General features: G+C 37.5%; 1 protein-coding gene across 2 annotated transcripts; it reads left to right on the plus strand.

Moving 5' to 3' along the window:
* Positions 1 to 5,146: 5,146 nt before the first annotated feature.
* Positions 5,147 to 7,559, plus strand: LOC145535970 (pantothenate kinase 3). 2 transcript variants are annotated; one of them, XM_081564317.1, is made up of 2 exons: positions 5,147 to 6,011; positions 6,171 to 7,559. In XM_081564317.1, exons 1-2 carry the CDS (start codon positions 5,366 to 5,368, stop codon positions 6,476 to 6,478), a joined length of 954 nt encoding a protein of 317 aa, XP_081420443.1. In that variant the 5' UTR covers positions 5,147 to 5,365; the 3' UTR covers positions 6,479 to 7,559. The 2 variants fall into 2 exon arrangements, with proteins under 2 accessions (XP_081420443.1, XP_081420442.1); XM_081564316.1 differs by having other exon boundaries at positions 5,147 to 7,559.
* Positions 7,560 to 19,660: the final 12,101 nt, after the last annotated feature.

Consider the following 19,660-nt stretch of genomic DNA (forward strand, 5'->3'; position numbering starts at 1 on the left):
AATGTAGATTTTATAATAGTTATAGAGCTTGGAGTTATTGCTATAGTCCAGAATACTCAAGGTTAATTTACGTGGAGTTTCTCTATCTGGTCCCCTTGTGATGAACCTCATTTCACTATGAGTATGTCATTTGTCTTAATCTTTCATTTGTCCTCCTCACTATAAACCTCTTGTTGGTAGGGAGCCATGGCTCTGAGCTCATATGCAAACTAAAATATAGGTGTTCGTTATTTTTGTTCTGTGGAAGAGTAAAGTAAAGGCCCAGTGAAACTTTCTTGATAACTAACAACATGACTGGTTACTGTCCCAATTGAGTTGCTTAATTGTCTCCTTTGAAGAGACAGATAGAAGTTTTTATGGATATTAGAAACAAGCATCAGTGCAGCACACTGACTCCAAGGAGCCTGAACATTTTTAAATGAGTATTTAATGGCTGACAGATAGAAGTGTTGAACTGGAAAACTTACCACTGCTTACTAAACTCTTCTGTTAAGGAAGGGCAAGATGCCAAAATTATTATCATTCCTTCATTAGAAACAGGTATGTTGGAGGACAAGGAGGTTAATGGTTTTGGCAAAGGCCACAAGTAGAATGAAAATTAGAAACCAAGAAAGATATCACACAGTTTTCAGAAGACCTAAGCACAACTGCTAACTAGGTGGTACGTCTGGCCAGTAGTTGATTTAGACTTAACTACATTCAGAGGAGAATGGGTAAATTGTTGAGATAAATATCTTTAAAGATCTCAGAGCACCACAAAATAAAATCCACTTCAGTTCAGTACAGTTCAGTCGCTCAGTCATGTCCAACTCTTTGCGACCCCATGAATTGCAGCACGCCAGGCCTCTCTGTCCATCACCAACTCCCGGAGTCTACCCAAACCCGTGTCCATCGAGTTGGTGATGCCATCCAACCATCTCATCCTCTGTTGTCCCCTTCTCCTCCCTCCCCCCAATCCTACCCAGCATTAGGGTCTTTTCCAATGAGTCAACTCTTCGCATGAGGTGGCCAAAGTATTGGAGTTTCAGCTTCAACATCAGTCCTTCCAATGAACACCCAGGATTGATCTCTTCAAGGCACTTTAAAAAACCTATCCAATATGACTGGGTTCAAAGTGTAGCCAACTGATCTGATTAAAACATGGGCTATACCATGACTTCTCACCTAAGTTCCACATACATTTTCCCAAGATATTTTCACTTAGTAGCTGCATAGGCACTTCACATCAAAAATATCTAAAACCAAAGTCAATAGCTTTTATTACCTATTGCTCCCAAATATGTTCCTCACCCTCTGTTTCCTATACTGGAGTATGGAAAAAATTTTCAGTTTAAAACTTGAAATGCCCTTTGTCTCCATACTGAAGATGTATCATAACCATTACACTCCATGAATCCTTGAGTCCTCCCCTCTCACTCTAAGATTCAATCAATAAGTACCTCTGACTCGACCTCATTAATACCTATGTATTCCTTCCACTTATCTCCATCCCATTACCACTACAATAGCCACTTAACAATTCTGCTTATTCTCAATATCTTAACCATATGGAAGTCAAATAATCATTTTAAAATGAGAATATGATCCAGTCATTCTTCTGCTTAAAACCCATCAAAATTTCCCACTGCATTCATGGTAAAGTCTAAATTAAGAGGTTGGAATTAACATATACACACTACTATATATAAAATAACCAACAAGGACCTACTGTATAACACAGGGGACTATATTCAATACCCTATAAGGTAAGACAATCTGAAGAAGAATATACATATATATATACATATATATTTTATATATATGTATATATATTTACATATATAAGTGAATCACTTTCTGTACACTTGAAATTAACACAAGACTGTAAATCAGCTATACTTCAATAAAAATTTGAAAAAGCAATTTCTTGATATTTATTACAAGGGCCTATGTGATTTTTCTGTATCATCCATATTGAACTTCTCTCAGTTCTTTGAATTTACCATATGCTCTCTTCTCTCATGGCTGTTCTCTCGTTTTAAGAACACTGTTACTCCCATAAGATGCCTTCACACTCTGCCTGGCTCACTCCTACTCATTTTCCATATCTAATTTTAGAATAATATCTCCAATGAAACCCTCCTTGATTCCCCTGAGAGCTGGCAAGTTACCTCACTGATCACACGATACGATAACTGCCTCCACTACTTTAAAATATTTTCAACTCTGTACTTTCAGCTCCTAGCAAAAGGCTTGACACCTAGTAAAATTAAAAACCATAGCAATAATAAATAACATTGATAATTTGAGTTGTAAGTATGTTATATGTATTGTTTAACTCACAAAAATCACAGTCAAGAGGTACCATTACTATCTCAGTTTTCCAAATAAGGAAACAAAGACATAGAGTTGTTAAATTAAAAGTACCACATGGTCAGTCTGCAAGAAGTGGAGCAAATATCTGAAACAGGCAGTCTGGCTCTATAGTCTGGGCACTTGACTACCACACTATACTCTTTAAATCATAAAATAGATTTTTATAACAGTCCTTACCTGGGTGAGAAATCCTGAATTCCTCTCAAGTTTTAGAAATAAGACTTCCAGAACAAGGAAACCCCTATTGGTATGTATAGATAATTTGTATTAAATAATTCATGATCAAATGTATTAAATGATTAAATGTTAGATTTCCTTAGTTTCCAACAAATATTTATTGAAAAAGTGGGATGATTGGGTTTAGCCCACAGCCTGGAGCCAAAAAATATCACAAGAGAAAGGAGGCATTGGTTTTACATTTCAGGATTACAACAGACAGTTGACCACTTCAATATGGGAAATGAAGAACGTGACAGTATGTCAAGTTCTGGATTATAGTCAAAATCTGAGCTGAAGATATAGCAGGTGAAGGAAAAGTGAAACGTATAGAAAAGAAAGGAAAAACACACAAAATATTATTGACTTTAGGTCACTTTGATTTTTTGAAGCTGTCAATTCAAAGAGCTGCCCAGTGTGTAGCCAGAATTTAGCATAATTTGTAGTAAGATTACATTTGAAAGCCTCAGGGTACTGTATTATGGGAGAACGATATAATAGACTTTCAGTGGGTTGAAACCTCCTCTTTATGTTGCACCATTAGTTTCTCAATGATGTGCAACTACTTGCCCCAAAGAATAATAAGCCAGGAGAATTGGTCCTAGTTAAGAACTCTGAATATTAGCTCTTTCATTTTCTTTATTTCTGAGCTTGAGCAGACTTTGATATCTTTATAAACAGAAACTAAAGGGTATGTTTGAAGAGAGAGAGAAACTATTTTTGAAGACTGGAGCTATTGTATGTAGGAAATCACTTTAGTTGAGAAGTTGTGAAGTTCTTTATCCCTAAAATTCAAGAAACTTGTATTGTTTACCTGCAAGTATCAAACACTGTGATAGAGCTGGCACCCCATGTGGCCTAGCACAGAGCCCTTCAAAAAGAAAACACCTAATAAATGCCAGCCAGCCTCACCGTGCACCACTGCTTTCTTTCCATCCAGAACTTTTGACAAAATCATAGCCTGTTCTTAGCAAAATGTGAAGAGTTTTCAGTGCATTTTTCTCACTTCCACATCCAAATTATGCAGCCCTATAGCTGCCTATAGCTCAACGTTCAGAAAACTAAGATCATGGCATCTGGTCCCATCACTTCATGGGAAATAGATGGGCAAACAGTGGAAACAGTGTCAGACTTTATTTTTTGGGCTCCAAAATCACTGCTGATGGTGACTGCAGCCATGAAATTAAAAGACGCTTACGCCTTGGAAGGAAGGTTATGGCCAACCTAGATAGCATATTTAAAAGCAGAGACATTACTTTGCCAACAAAAGTCCGTCTAGTCAAGGCTATGGTTTTTCCAGTGGTCATGTATGGATGTGAGAGTTGGATGGTGAAGAAAGCTGAGCGCCGAAGAATTGATGCTTTTGAACTGTGGTGTTGGAGAAGACTCTTGAGAGTCCCTTGGACTGCAAGGAGATCCAATCAATCCATCCTAAAAGAGATCAATCCTGGGTGTTCATTGGAAGGTCTGATGTTGAAGCTGAAGCTCCAATACTTTGGGCACCTCATGCGAAGGGTTGACTCATTGGAAAAGACCCTAATGCTGGGTAGGATTGGGGGCGGGAGGAGAAGGGGACGACAGAGGATGAGATGGTTGGATGGCATCACCGACTCGATGGACATGGGTTTGGGTGGACTCCGGGAGTTGGTGATGGACAGAGAGGCCTTGCGTGCTGCAATTCATGGGGTCGCAAAGAGTCAGACACGACTGAGCGACTGAACTGAACTGATAGCTGCCTAACCGTAACCCTGAATTCCCTAACACAGTGCTTCATGCTCTACTCACTGTTTCATTTCTCCATACAACTTTACTTCACTGGTTATCTAAGCCTCTGGGACCTGCTATCAACTAATTAGACCATTGGGAAGCAATTTGACAAATTAATACTTTTAAAAAAGGAATATTTTCTCAAACTCAGAACTTCTGGAGATACAAAGAAATAATTTTTTTTCTGATAGTGGCATTTCAGATATAATGGGAGAAACTGAGGTGGAATGATATTAGCAAGATGGCAAAATATTTTTTATATTGAGTCCCCACAGAAAAGCAATTTTGACAATCGCCCACAGATGAGAGTGTCTTATTGGGAGTCCCAGAACCCAATGCCGAAGTCTTAGCACACTGTTAAATAAAAAACCTGAGACTGGATACACTGAAGAGGGTAAGAGGAACAGTTTCATTTTGCTTGTGTCACCCTTACCCCAATATAGGAGATAAAGAACATATAATGGAATATTATTCAGTCATAAAAAAGAAGGATATCCTGCTGTGTAGGACAACATGGATGAAACTGACAGACATTATACTAAGTGAAATAAGCCAGACAGAGAAAGATAAATACTATATGAGCTCACTTATATGTGGAATCCTAAAAAAAAAATTAATTGAACTCACAGAAACAGAGTAGAACAGTGGTTGCCAGGAGCTGAGGGAGTGGGATAAATGGACACATGTTTGTGAAAGGGTACAAACTTTCATTTATAATATGGATAAGTTCTGAGTATCCATGGTCACTATAGTTAATCATAGTGTAATACTTAGTTGACATTGGCTAAAAGATGAGATTGTGGACCCTGCTTGCTCGGTCCCGGCCGCCCCTCGCGGGGGTGGGGGGCCACCCCCTGGGCCGGGCCTAACCTTAGGCGCCGCCGCCCCGCCCTTGGCCCGCCCAGCCCGGCCCGAGGGGAGGAACCGGCCCGGCCTCCTCGCGCGGCCCAGAGCCACCTCAGGAGTCGCAGCTACTGCCCTCCGCGAGCCGGACCAGAGGCTGCCCCTCGCCCCTCAGGCAGACGCCATGAAGATCAAGGATGCCAAGAAACCCTCTTTCCCATGGTTTGGTATGGACATCGGGGGAACTCTGGTAAAGCTATCATATTTTGAACCTATTGATATCACAGCAGAGGAAGAACAAGAAGAAGTTGAGAGCTTAAAAAGTATCCGGAAATATTTGACTTCTAATGTAGCATATGGATCCACTGGTATTCGGGATGTACACCTTGAACTGAAAGATTTAACACTTTTTGGCCGGAGAGGGAACTTGCACTTTATCAGATTTCCAACCCAGGACCTGCCTACTTTTATCCAAATGGGAAGAGATAAAAACTTCTCAACATTACACACGGTGCTATGTGCTACAGGAGGTGGTGCTTACAAGTTTGAAAAAGATTTTCGCACAATTGGAAACCTCCACCTGCACAAACTGGATGAACTTGACTGCCTGGTGAAGGGCTTGCTGTACATAGATTCTGTCCGCTTCAATGGACGAGCAGAGTGCTATTATTTTGCTAACGCCTCAGAACCTGAGAGGTGCCAAAAGATGCCTTTTAACCTGGACGACCCCTATCCACTCCTGGTGGTGAACATTGGTTCGGGAGTCAGTATTTTAGCGGTCCACTCCAAAGACAACTATAAACGAGTGACCGGAACAAGCCTTGGAGGGGGTACCTTTCTGGGTTTATGTAGCTTATTGACTGGCTGTGAAAGCTTTGAAGAGGCTCTTGAAATGGCATCGAAAGGTGACAGCACGCAAGCTGACAAACTCGTCCGTGACATTTACGGGGGAGATTATGAAAGGTTTGGTCTGCCTGGTTGGGCTGTAGCATCTAGTTTTGGGAATATGATTTATAAGGAGAAGCGAGAATCTGTTAGTAAAGAAGATCTAGCAAGAGCTACTTTAGTTACTATCACCAATAACATTGGTTCTGTAGCACGAATGTGTGCTGTTAATGAGAAAATAAACAGAGTTGTCTTTGTTGGAAACTTTTTACGTGTCAATACTCTCTCAATGAAACTTTTGGCATATGCACTGGATTATTGGTCGAAAGGTCAGCTGAAAGCATTGTTTCTGGAGCATGAGGGATATTTTGGAGCGGTTGGTGCACTTCTTGGTCTGCCAAACTTCAGCTAAAGTATCAGGTTTATCTCTGCTAATGTCATTCAAGAGGAACTGAAAACCAGAGGCATTATTACTGAGTTATTTTTCATTGGGAACCAAAGGATAAAAGAGTAGCACTCTTCCTGTTGATTTTTAAATGTCAGAATGGTAAGCTGCTAAATGTTGCCATGTTAAAAAGAGAGCTCCAGTAACATGAAATATTTCTAATTGGATTGCTTTTCCTTCTGTATATAGCCAGTGTTAAATCCTTAAATGCAATACAGCCTCTGATGATTGAGCTTCCTCTCAAAAAGACTTTCTATTTATTTTACGTAGCCAGCATTGCAGTACTGTATGTTCAAACATGAATCTTTAAAGTCTCAGAAATGTTTCACTCATGAAAATAATTGATTCTGAATATTTGTTACAAGTCTGTTCTCTGTGTCTTTTGGTTACTAATATATGGACAGTAACATACCCTGTGTGGAAACTTATTGAAATGGCAATTAAAGATGATCATTTTTATGTGATTTTAGAAATGTTAAGGAAATATTAATTATTCATTATTGTTTTCCAAACATATCTTCTCCCAAAAAACATGTTTATGTGATCTACCCCCAGAAGTATAACCTCTTTCAAATGCCATCATTTAATTGAAATACTGTTGTTAAACATTACCTGGAACTTCAGAGTGAACCCTAGGAAATGTGCATAATTGGCAATACTGCATTTTTTGTATTTTGAGTTTATCAGTACATTTTAAAATGTTTTTAAGTTGGAGGCTTAATTACTTACTTGAAAATCTGCTCGTTGAGGGCCCAGGATGATTCGGATGGGTTGTAGCTCATGTGCACTGGTAGGGCGCTATGCCCTTTCTGCACCACATCTGTCTTAGGCCCAGAGTCAGCCATTTCTATTTAACTAGGTCTGAAGCATCAGAGATAAAGATTTTCTTCTTTTATGAACAGCAACAAAATCATTTACTCTAAACAGATGCTATGGAAATCTAAAGGACAAATGGTTTTGAAACTAGGGGAATCTGAGGCAGTATTGCAGAATTATGAAAGGATCATTGTATATTCTGGTAATAAAAACATTATAGTTCCAAAATTTATATATCCTTTTGCCTTGGAATTCTCTATTTTGAAGTCATTTTTAAATAATGTTATAAATTTTTTCAGATGTTTACTTTTGCAGTAACATTTTGGAGGTCCAGTAATAGTTCAGTGAAAAATAAAAAAATTTAAAAAAAAAAAAAAAAAAAGATGAGATTGTAAATGGTCAGACCATACACAAAAAAGGTAAGAATGTGAGATGATAGACTTATTAATTAAGTTGACTGTGGTAATCACTTTATGAACATCTTTCAGATCACTATTACATATACTTTAAATATATGCAATTTTATTTTTCAATTGTACTGTAACAATGCTTGGGGGAAATGGGAAAGACTAATGAATGAGATATTGCAAGAAAACTTTTACCACACCTGTGCCTGAAACTAACATTTTGCATTGAACACTATTTTTGAGTGTAAATGACTTTTCAATGTGTATTAACAGTAAAGCATTTATTTTCTTTCCACTTGCATAATAAGGTGTGTATCTTGTCTGACACTCCTGCCTATCCTGTGCTTTTAGAAGTCTAGAAGACCAGGTTTATGTCAGAGCATATGTCTTACATTATCAAGAGGAAGGACCGTATACTTTCCTGTCATATTAGAAAATTAGTATCAACATAATTCTATAGCAAACTAATAAGACAAGTTTGGTATAGAGGAAGAAACACTGAGCTGGGACACAAACCACTCCTTGCTAGTTCCTCCTCTATAATGTGAAGGATTTGCATTGGGGAATCTTTAAAGCTTCTTCTGCATGCAATATGCCAGCAAATTTGGAAAACTCACCAGTGGCCACAGGACTGGAAAAGGTCAGTTTTCATTACAACCCAAAGAAAGGCAATGCCAAAGAATGTTCAAACTACAGCACAACTGCACTCATCTCACATGCTAGCAAAATAATGCTCAAAATTCGCCAAGCCAAGCTTAAACAGTACGTGAACTGAGAACTTTCAGATGTTCAAGCTGGATTTAGAAAAGGCAGGGGAACCAGAGATCAAATTGCCAACATCTATTGGGTCATAGAAAAAGCAAGAGAGGTCCAGAAAAACATCTATTTCTGATTTATTGAATATGCTAAAGCCTTTGACTGTGTGGATCACAACAAACTAAGGAAAATTCTTCAAGAGATGGGAATACCACACCATCTTACCATACTTCTGAGAAATATGTATGCAGGACAAGAAGCAACAGTTAGAACTGGACAGGGAACAATGGACCAGTTCAAATTGGGAAAGGAGTGTGTCAAGGTTGCATATTGTCACTCGGCTTATTTAACTCATATGCAGAGTACATCATGCGAAATGCCGGGCTGGATGAAGCACAAGCTGGAATCAAGATTGCTGGGAGAAATATAAATAACCTTAGATATGCAGATGATACCACCCTTATGGCAGAAAGTGAAGAGGAACTAAAGAGCCTCTTCATGAAAATGAAAGAGGAGAGTAAAAATCTGGCTTAAAACTCAACATGCAAAAAACTAAGATCATGGCATTTGGTCCCATCATTTCATGACAAATAGCGAGGGAAACAACGACAACAGTGAGAGACTTTACTTTCTTGGACTCCAAAATCACTGCAGATGGTGACTGCAGCCGTGAAATTAAAAGATGCTTGCTCTTTGGAAGAAAACCTATGACCAACCTAGACAGCATATTAAAAAGCAAAGACATTACTTTGTCAACAAAAGTTTGTCTAGTCAAAGCTATGGTTTTTCCAGTAGTCATGTATGGATGAACCATAAAGAAAGCTGAGCCTCGAAGAATTGATGCTTTTGAACTGTGGTGTTGGAGAAGACTCTTGAGAGTCCCTTGGATAGTAGGGAGATCAAACCAGTCAATCCTACCTAAAGGAAATCAGTCCTGAATATTCATTGGAAGGACTGATGCTGAAGCTGAAGCTCCAGTACTTTGGCCAACTGATGTGAAGAACTGTCTCATTGGAAAAGACCTTGATGCTGGGAAAGATTGAAGACAGGAGGAGAAGGGGACGACAGAGGATAAGATGGCTTGATGGCATCACCGACTCAATGCACATGAGTTTGAGCAAGCTCCAGGAGTTGGCGATGGACAGGGAAGCCTGGTGTGCTGCAGTCCATGAGGATGCAGAGAGTTGGACATGACTGAGTGACTGAACTGACTGAAAGCTTCTTCTTGCTCCAATATTTTATTGAATGGCTAAGGCTTACACCAATATTTCACTGAACAAATGTGCTCACATATATGGTTACATGAAGCTTTGAAAACAAGTTATAAATGAGAGATGTTGGAGTTTAAGTTCCTCTACCCAGACGTATTTTTATTTAGATAAGAGAACCTAAAAGACAGAAATGTGTTTAAAATCCAAAAGAGTCTTTATCTAAGGGTGTAATGTTAAGCATTGTAACAAGTGTGTGTGTGTACATTCTAGAGAAACTGAGTCCCTCAAATTTGACCACACAGTAGCTTTTGTCCATTTGTAAAGACAACTTCATACAAGTTCTACAAAATACACAATGTGCATTTTGAGTAATTTTTCGACAGAAAATATTGCACATGTATTTTTTGTTATTTAAATGGTATCTATGTGGTTTTGGAGAATAAAATATTTTGGGTAGAACTTTTATTCTTGCTACTGAAAATCTCTACACTATTAGCAAACAAAAAGACATGCGAGTACCCACACATGGACCATAAAATAAGGTTCAGAGAGTCAGGAAACACCTTTTCTTTTGGATTAACTTTTGTTTTAATCTTTGTAATGTGTGTCTAGAGACTCATTGGATACATTATAAATTAATAAGCAGAAGTGACAGCAGATCATAGTTCTTTCTATGAGGAAAAAAAATGAGGTTTGAGCAAGAAAGAGAATACATGAACACAAGAAAGGGACATTTCTATAAAAGGTGTTTTTTTAAAAAAAATCAATAGCAAATATTTTCTTCTCATGTGCCTTTTCAAAACATTGTTTGCAAAGTGGGATGAAAATGAAAACCTCTATAGCTACCTGAAATAAAACTAAACTGTTTTACATGAATATGTAAACTGGTAGAGAGAAGGACTGTTGAAATCTCTTTCCTTGGTCTCACCTACCAAAACCTTAAAATGGAATTGGTACATTTAAGAAAATTAATGCAGACATGAACTTCCTAGTAATCACTGTTGTCTATGGTATACACTTTTTTTTTTGTCATCAAGTACACAAGTAAATGGGAGGTCTTTTAATGAGTGAAGGAGGTGAAGAATCTCCTTTGGATAGTTAATTCATATTGTGGAAAGCCCAGAAAATGTCCCCTATTCCTCTAAAAGGAACACTTTCTGTGGGCTTGTGAAGAGAAAGATCACATCTGTTAAATACAGCCTCTCATTCTCCTGGATAAGACTGAGTAGACACTAATTCAATCCACTCTGGAATTTCTTTTCCCCAGCCCTGCAGACAGCTCCACCCGCAAAGTTTTATAACACTATCTAGCTTGGTGGACATTTACATGTTACTCCTCTGTGAAACAGAGGGGTAGTGTCTAAGATCAAGTTCTGTGAGAAACTCTAATCAAAATAACATTTACAATTCATCTGTTAGAGGACTTCTGAATATGACCAGTCTTATCTGTTTCACATTGATCTCAATCAGTGAAAAGTTTGAAAGATCATGTTTTTCTGACCTTCTCTCATAATTTCGGAGATACACGCTAATTACAGTCTGTAGTCCTTATCGACAGTAATTAATCAGCCAGTCAACACGTAAGCAGGTATAAAGAGCTATGTACTCAATGATGAGGACTGATTTTTACTCAGAATCTGCTGTAGCCTTGGGCTTCCCAAATTCCTCTGAACAGTTAGCTTTGGTTATAGTGGAATTAGTGGCCCTATAAGAGAGTGCAGTTAGCCTTCTGTTATGGCATGCATGCAAGCATGCATGCTAAATTGCTTCAGTCATGTCCAATTCCTTGCAACCTCATGGACTACAAGCTGCCAGTATCCTCTGTTCATGGGATTCTTCAGGCATGAATACTGGACTGGGTTGCCATGCCCTTCTACAGGGGATCTTCCCTCTGTTTAGGCAGGTTACTGAAACTCATTAATCATCAGAAAACTTAATCAGATGACAACTAAATTGTTGACTTAGATTTCACAAATAATTAGACCCTAAATTTATAATGCCTGAATATTGAATGAACATCTGAACAACTGGCAGGGCAATGATATTCATCCCCTCCATCTGCTCTTCCATGTATTGACTTAAGGTAGAAGTAGAATCAGAATAGAAATGGCAACCCACTCCAGTGTTCTTGCCTGGAGAATCCCAGGGAAAGAGGAGTCTGGTGGGCTGCCATGTATGGGGTCACACAGAGTCAGACACGACTGAAGCAACATAGCAGCAGCAGCAGCAGAAACAGAATAAGATTATTCATTTATTAGGAAATCAGTATCAATTAAGTTCTACAACCACTGTTGAGAGAGGTTAGACATATAAACTCTCTAGAAGCATCCAACCTAACACCATTATTGAAAGCTAATTAGATTTATTTATTCATTAAGCACAGATTTTAAAATATAGCATCTGCTATGTACCAGGAATAACATCAGGTATTAGAGCTATGGGATGAACAAGGTACCTATGTTCTAGTTGTACAAAATCCAGTTGGACAAAGAGCAAATATTAGAACAATTACAAATGCCAGAAAATAATTAAAAGTAAGTTAGAGTACCTTTAAAGGTAAGTTAGAATTGATGCTTTTGAACTGTAGTGTTGGAGAAGACTGGAGAGTCCCTTGGACTGCAAGATCCAACCAGTCCATCCTAAAGGAAATCAGTTCTGAATATTCATTGGAAGGACTGATGCTGAAACTGAATCTCCAATATTTTGGCCACCTGATGTGAAGAACTGACTCACTGGAAAAGACCCTGATGCTAGGAAAGATTGAAGGCAGGAGGAGAAGGGGATGACTCAATGGACATGAGTTTGACCAACCTCTGGGAGTTGGTGATGGACAGGGAAGCCTGCAGTGCTACAGTCCATGGGGTTGCAAAAAATTGGACACGACTGAGCAACTAAACTATCTAACTAAGTTGGAGTACATAAAGTGTGATGTGTGACCATGGAGGATGGCCATTCAAACCAATTTTGCAGGATATGATATGACTTACAGGGAATAAGGGTCTGTAGCCTCACATATATGTAGGTGCAGAAATTATTTAGATCCTTTGGAGCAGATATTCTTAGAGAAACAAGAATTCTAGAAACAAGAAACAAGAACCACTAAGAATTCTTAGTGGTTAAATGGAAGAGGATGGGATGTAAGACAAAAGACTTGGGTTCAAATGCTAGATACTTTAAATAGATTATATTCTCTACAGCTCAAAACTAGGTACCAGCATGCATGCATGCATACATACATACACACACACACCATACACATATGTGTATATAATATGTATATATATTGCTGCTTTACTATGAGTTGGGTAAGGGGCAAATTACTGACCCTCTTTTCTATAAACTGGGAATAATATTGTTAGTAATCACTTTGTAAAATTTAAATTGCTGCTCAAGTTTTAGGGATTATTATTTACTTGTGAGGGGCTTCCCTGGTAGCTCAGATGGTAAAGAAGCTGCTTGCAATGCAGGAGATCTGGGTTCGATCCCTGGGTCATGAAGATCACCTGGAAAACGGAATGACTACCAACTCCAGTATTCCTGCTTGGAGAATTCCATCGTCCATCGACGGAAGAGCCTGGCAGGCTACAGTCCATGGGGGTCACAGAGCCAGACATGATTTAAAGACAAAAAGAACCAAATAACGATTGTTTTTGTTTGCCTTGAGGTTATCTCTTTTTTAAATCCTGTACATTAGAATTATCTCCAGAGGGAAACAAAAATGTCCACTTCTAGGAGACTAAAAACAAATTTAGGGATGGATTAAGGTGACTGAGGCTTAGTTCAAGGCTAGTGAATGAATATAAATTACCTTTCAAAATCCTCTCCAACAAAATGATATCGTATTATCCTTTCAGTTATCCTTTGAAATTTCCAACATAATTTATCACACCCCTCATCAAGGAACTTCTAAACAGTCATTTGCTGATGCAGTAATATTGACACCTGTCAGGCAAGGAGAGTGACAAAATAGCTACAGTCTGGTTTTCACAAAATGAAACTATGTTGAATCCCAAAACACCAAACTAAAACAAATGGCAGCTTTCTAAATTCTAATTCTAGTATGTCCTTTGAAAATTTATCTTATATCAGGATTATACACCATCTGGTAGACTAGTGCCCCAAATGATGATTGAGTGGTTATTTATCAACAGATGTGCAAATAACCTGTTACTAGAGAGTATCCAGTGGGAATAAGTTGGCAATTTAAATGTGACAATCCTAAGTTGGTTCTCTGGTTGATAGCACCTACCAGCCAATATATTTGAATTGTATGTTCTGATTTTTAAAATTACTTCCAGAGTTTTCATGGTGGAGAATGAGTCTGAAAATTGACAGTTAATTTCTTTGCTCTTGCAACTGAATAATCATTTGCTTTTTCATATTTATGAAAATTATCAATACTTATGAGAATAAACAAATTTGAGAAGTTAAATTAAATCTACATTCATCTCTGAAGTATAATCATCTTTTAATTTTATATTATAATACAGTAATAATTAACTCTCCACATGTAAAATATAATTTACTGCCATTTACTTTGCATCCTGACAAATGAAAATCTTAGTGCAATCATATAAGAATTGTTTGTTTTAAAGGTGAAATCAGTGGTAAATAAGCTGTGAGAAGATTAAATTTCTATTGAATTTTGGATTGATGTCTTGCTTTTTTGATTATGTTCAATAGCTATCTGAAATATTAATATATGGTTTTTCCAGTAGTCATGCATGGATGTGAGAGTTGGACTGTGAAGAAAGCTGAACAGTGAAGAATTGATGCTTCTGAACTGTGGTGTTGGAGAAGACTCTTGAGAGTCCCTTGGACTGCAAGGAGATCCAACCAGTCCATCCTAAAGGAGATCAGTCCTGGGTGTTCATTGGAAGGACTGATGTTGAAGCTGAAACTCCAATACTTTGGCCACCTGATGCGAAGAGTTGACTCATTGGGAAAGACCCTAATGCTGGGAAGGATTGGGGGCAGAAGGAAAAGGGGACAACAGAGGATGAGATGGTTGGATGGCATCACCGACTCGATGGACATGGGTTTGGGTAAACTCCGGGAGTTGGTGATGGACAGGGAGGCCTGGCGTGCTGTGATTCATGGGGTCAAAAGAGTCGGACACGACTGAGCGACTGAACTGAACTGAACATTGTAATGGGAGTTACCAGTGTATGTCCTGAAAATTTCAACTGATGTCATTGAAGCAAAGTTTCGAGAGGTGAAGCAGAAGTTGAGATATCCAAGTGGGCTGATAGTATATGAAGGTGTATGTGCTGTGTACTTAGTCGTTCAATAGTGTGCAACTCTTTGTGACCCCATGGACTGTAGCCCACCAGGTTCCTCTGTCAATGCGGATTCTCCAGGCAAGAATACTGAAGTGGGTTGCCATGCTCTCCTCCAGGGGATCTTCCCAACCCAGGGATCAAACCCAGGTCTCCCATATTGTAGGTCGAGGGGAGGGGACCAAATGTAGCTGAAATAGCCACAAGCTAAGCATGAGGCAGACCAACATCTGGTTCAGATGACTGGTAACACATGCTTCACTTGGCTTTATTCATCAGTTAAATAAATTTAGATTAGATTTCTAATATAATTTCAGCAATTATCTTCTATATTTCTATTGCTATTAATAGAAACTTTTTTGTGATTGCCCATGTTTCCAATGATGAGATCTAGAAAATCAAACACACAGTATTTTAAGACTCTATGAACTGATAGAGCTACCTCAAGGGCGAAACTGATTCTGTCTTAGATAGGGAAATGACCAATATATGGAGATATTAACAGAAACTACATTTATAAAATAGGAAGAACTACAGATCTCAAAAAAGAGGGGCACACATGATTTTGTACTCAAAATATACTCTGGGGCAGGGTGAGGAGAGAGGGAGGCAGGTATTGAAAGTAGTTGTGTTTTTTTGTTTCACATGATGGAAATCACTTCAAATTTGGAAATAAGAATCTAGATCTTACTCCTAATTACATTAGACATCAGGTAAGTAAATAGTTGTTCATTTTTCTTTTTATGGTATAAAAGGGGAAACTCAAACTCTACAAGTTGTATAAATATTGCACATTCCAACATGTAAGATATCAGACTCAAAGACTTATTCTACATTATACTTTAACCTCTGTTTCAATCCTCTTGCATTAGTACATAATAAAGGTCAGATGATGAAAGATATTCTCTTGTCCTATGAAGTCAAAATAAAACAACCAAATATCCATTTCTCCTACTTGGAGGAGAAACTACTGAGAGTATAATGTAGCATTAATATGAACAGGCCATTGAAACTTCAGGGAAAAGTAAACTGAAGTTGAAATCAATATGGGGGAAAGGAGCAGATAAGGCGTAATCCTCGTGTGTGAGTCCATTCAGCCTGCTACTTAAAAAACAACAACAACAAAACTAACAACAACAACAACAACAAAAAAACCCACAACAGAAGTCAATTTCTCATAGTTCTGGAGGCTTTAACCCCCAGATCAGAGTATCAGCATAATATGGTGAGGGCTCTCTTCCTGGTTGCAGACTTCTGTTATATCCTCAAATGGCAGAAGGGGCTAGGGAACTTAGTTGATCCTCTATAAGGGCACCAATTCCATTCATGAGGATTCTACTCTCATACACTAGTCACCACACAAGGGATCCACCTAACTAATGCCATCACCCTTGAGGTTAGGATTTCAAACACGTGAACTGGGGGAAGGCACAAATATTCAGATGTTAGCAGTGAAAAAAAGCCACATTATGGTGAAGACAACAAAGAAGGGAATCTTAGAATTTGAGAAACTAGGAAAGTATATATCTTCCTTTTCTAAGATTACAGGAAAATGATCTCACTTAAACAAGAGAAATATACAATGGCAGCAAACTTCTCTTTGGGAAAAGGCAAAGTAGAAGATTATAGAGCATTATGTTTAATGTACTAAAATATTTTTTTAAAGTCCTGAAAAACTGGAATTTATCATGAGTGAAAATATCTTTCAAAAATTACAATGAAAAATTTTTGTCAGACATACAAAAGTTGAAAGATTTCATCACCAGCAGATCTAAATTATAAGAAACAATAAAAGCGGTTCTTGAGGCAAAAGGAAACTGAAACCAGATAGAAATCCGAATCTACAAATAGTATTGGATTGGCCAAAAAGTTCGTTCGTGTTTTTCTGTAACACCATACAAAAACCTGAACGAACTTTTAGCCAACCCAATAGAAGTAATGAAAAGCATGAAAATGATAAATATGTGAGTATATATAAAAAATGTTTTGCTTTAAATATCTAACTAGTTATTTTCAGCAAAACAATTATAATGCATTATGGGGGTTATAAGAAACGAAGATGTAAAATGTATGACAATTGCTCAAAAGCCACAAGGAGAAAATGGAAATCTACTATCATAAGGTTCTTATACTAAACATGAAATAATAAAATATAACTTGAAGATCATAATAAGTTAAAGAAGGACACTGTAAACTCTGAAACGACTACAAAATAACAACAGAACAAATAATTGGAAACCCTTATGGCCTACCATTTTTACCTCATATCATATATAAAAATTCATTTGAATTGCATTATAGATATAAATGTAGGACATCTTAAGATATAAACAGATAAAGATAAAATAGAAAAGATAAAACCAGAAACCCTCATATAATTTAAAAGATCAACAAATTGAACATTTTCAAAATTGGGGGAGGGGACCTTTTATTCTTCAAAAGAAACAGAAAAAAGAATTGAGTAGGAGAAATATTTGCAAAATATATCTGACAAAGGACGTGTATCTGAAAATACAAAAAACTTCAACTCAGTTATAAAAAGACAATCTAATTAAAAATAGTATTTTAACAGATACTTCATCAAAGAAGATGTACAAATGGCAAATAAACTCATGAAAAGGTATTTAATGTAATTAGGCATTTAAGAAATATGAAGTAAAACCATAAGGAGGAAATATTATACTCAAATTTGAATGGCTTATATTTAAAAGCTTCACTATGAGTCTGTAAGAATGTAGAGCAACTAGAACACTATTACAATATTGATAGGAGTGCAAAATGCTACAAACACTGGAAAATAATTTGGTAGTATCTTAAAAATTTGAATATACATCTACCATAACTCATCAATTGTCTGGGTCACTTTGCTGTGAATCTGAAACTATCACAACACTGTAATTGGCTGCACTTCTAATATACAATAAAAAGTTAAAAAAAATTCAACAATAAAACCAAAAAGATCCAATTAGATAATTTTCAAAAGATGTAAAAAGACTTTAAACTGAAGAATATGTATGGATGGTAAATAAGGATATGAAAAAATGTTAAACATTGCATATTAGAATAGCTAAGGTGGCTCAGATGATAAAGAAGCTACCTGCAATTTGAGAGACCTGGGATCGATCCCTGGGTTTGAATCCCAGGGCATGGCAACCCACTCCAATATTCTTGCCTGGAGAATCCCCATGGACAGAGGAGTCCAGAAGCCAAAATTTAAAAAAAAAAAATGATAATAGCAAATGCTGGCGAGGATATAGAGAAACAGCCATGCATGTCTTGCTGGTGGGAAAGTAAAATGGTTCAGCCAAGCTGAAAAATAGCTTGGTGGTTTCTTATAAAACTAAATATGCAGTCATCACACAAATTAGTAATTGCACTGTTGGGCATTTATTCCTGGGAAATGAAAGTTAAACTTACAATCACACAGAAATCTATATATGTAATTTCACATGTCTATTTATGACACAAAAACTGAAACCAGCCCAGATTTCCTTCAACAAGTTGAATCATATAGGGGAGGTATATGGTTTTTTGGCTAGGCCTGAGAACTAAATTGACATAAAAAAAAGTTAACAGGAGAAAAGTATACAAATTAATGGAAATTTTATGTGACACAGAAGCCTTCAAAAGGAATGAAGACCCAAAGAAATGGCAAAACTTATGTGCTTTTATAGTGAGTTGAACAAAGAGATGCAGTCTGGGAAAAGTAACTAAACTATGTGGAGAAGCTAAAGGTAGATAATAAATATTTTAACAAGGTCTGGTTTTACAGAATTTCTGTGGCTTTATCATCTGCCAAAGGGTGCTTCATTTAACTTGGTATAGGGAGGGCATCTTTCACAGGGGAATTTTTATCTCCTGTTTTCAGGAAGAAAAATGTAGATTAGAGTGCTCTTCTTGTATCTGCTGTTTTTCAAGTAGTTTTAGCTCAAAATAATCCTCATGCCAAAGTGGCATATTTCAGAATAGCATATTCTGCTACCCTTCAATAATTAAACAAACTGTCATATCCATATTATGGAATAATATTCATCAATGAAATAAAACGAACTACTGACACATACAACAACTTAAATGCATCTCAACTGCATTTATGCTTAGTGAGAAACCCAATCTCAAAAGGTCACAATTTATATATTTTAAATGGCAAAATTATAGAGATTGAGAGCAGATTAGTGGTTATCCTTTCCCTTCTCCAGGGGATCTTTCCAACCCAGGGATGGAATCCAGGTCTCCCGCATTGCAGATGGATTCCTTACCAGCTGAGCCACAACGGAAGCCCAAGAATACTGGGGTGGATAGGCCTATCCCTTTTCCAGTGGATCTTCCCAACCCAGGAATCAAACTGGGGTCTCCTGCATTACAGGCGGATTCTTTACCAACTGAGCTATGAGGGAAGTCCCCAGATCTGTGGTTGCTAAAGCATAATGCTGGGGTGGGTAGAAGGGTTCTATTAATAAGGTGTAATACAGAGGAGTTCCCCTGTGGTTATGGAACACTTTTGTATCTTGTCATTACACATGGGATATGACTGCATAGAACTTCATATACATATGTGCACGCACATGCACATTCAAGTGAGTGCCTATAAAATTAGGGAAATTGAATAAGATCCATAGTCTACTTAACAGTACTGCAAAAATATTAATTTATAATTTTGATATTACACTGCATTATGTA

The sequence above is a fragment of the Giraffa tippelskirchi genome, chromosome X, assembly GCF_054371585.1.
Source record: "Giraffa tippelskirchi isolate mGirTip1 chromosome X, T2T-mGirTip1v1.2.pri, whole genome shotgun sequence".
NCBI classification, from domain to species: Eukaryota; Metazoa; Chordata; class Mammalia; order Artiodactyla; family Giraffidae; genus Giraffa; species Giraffa tippelskirchi.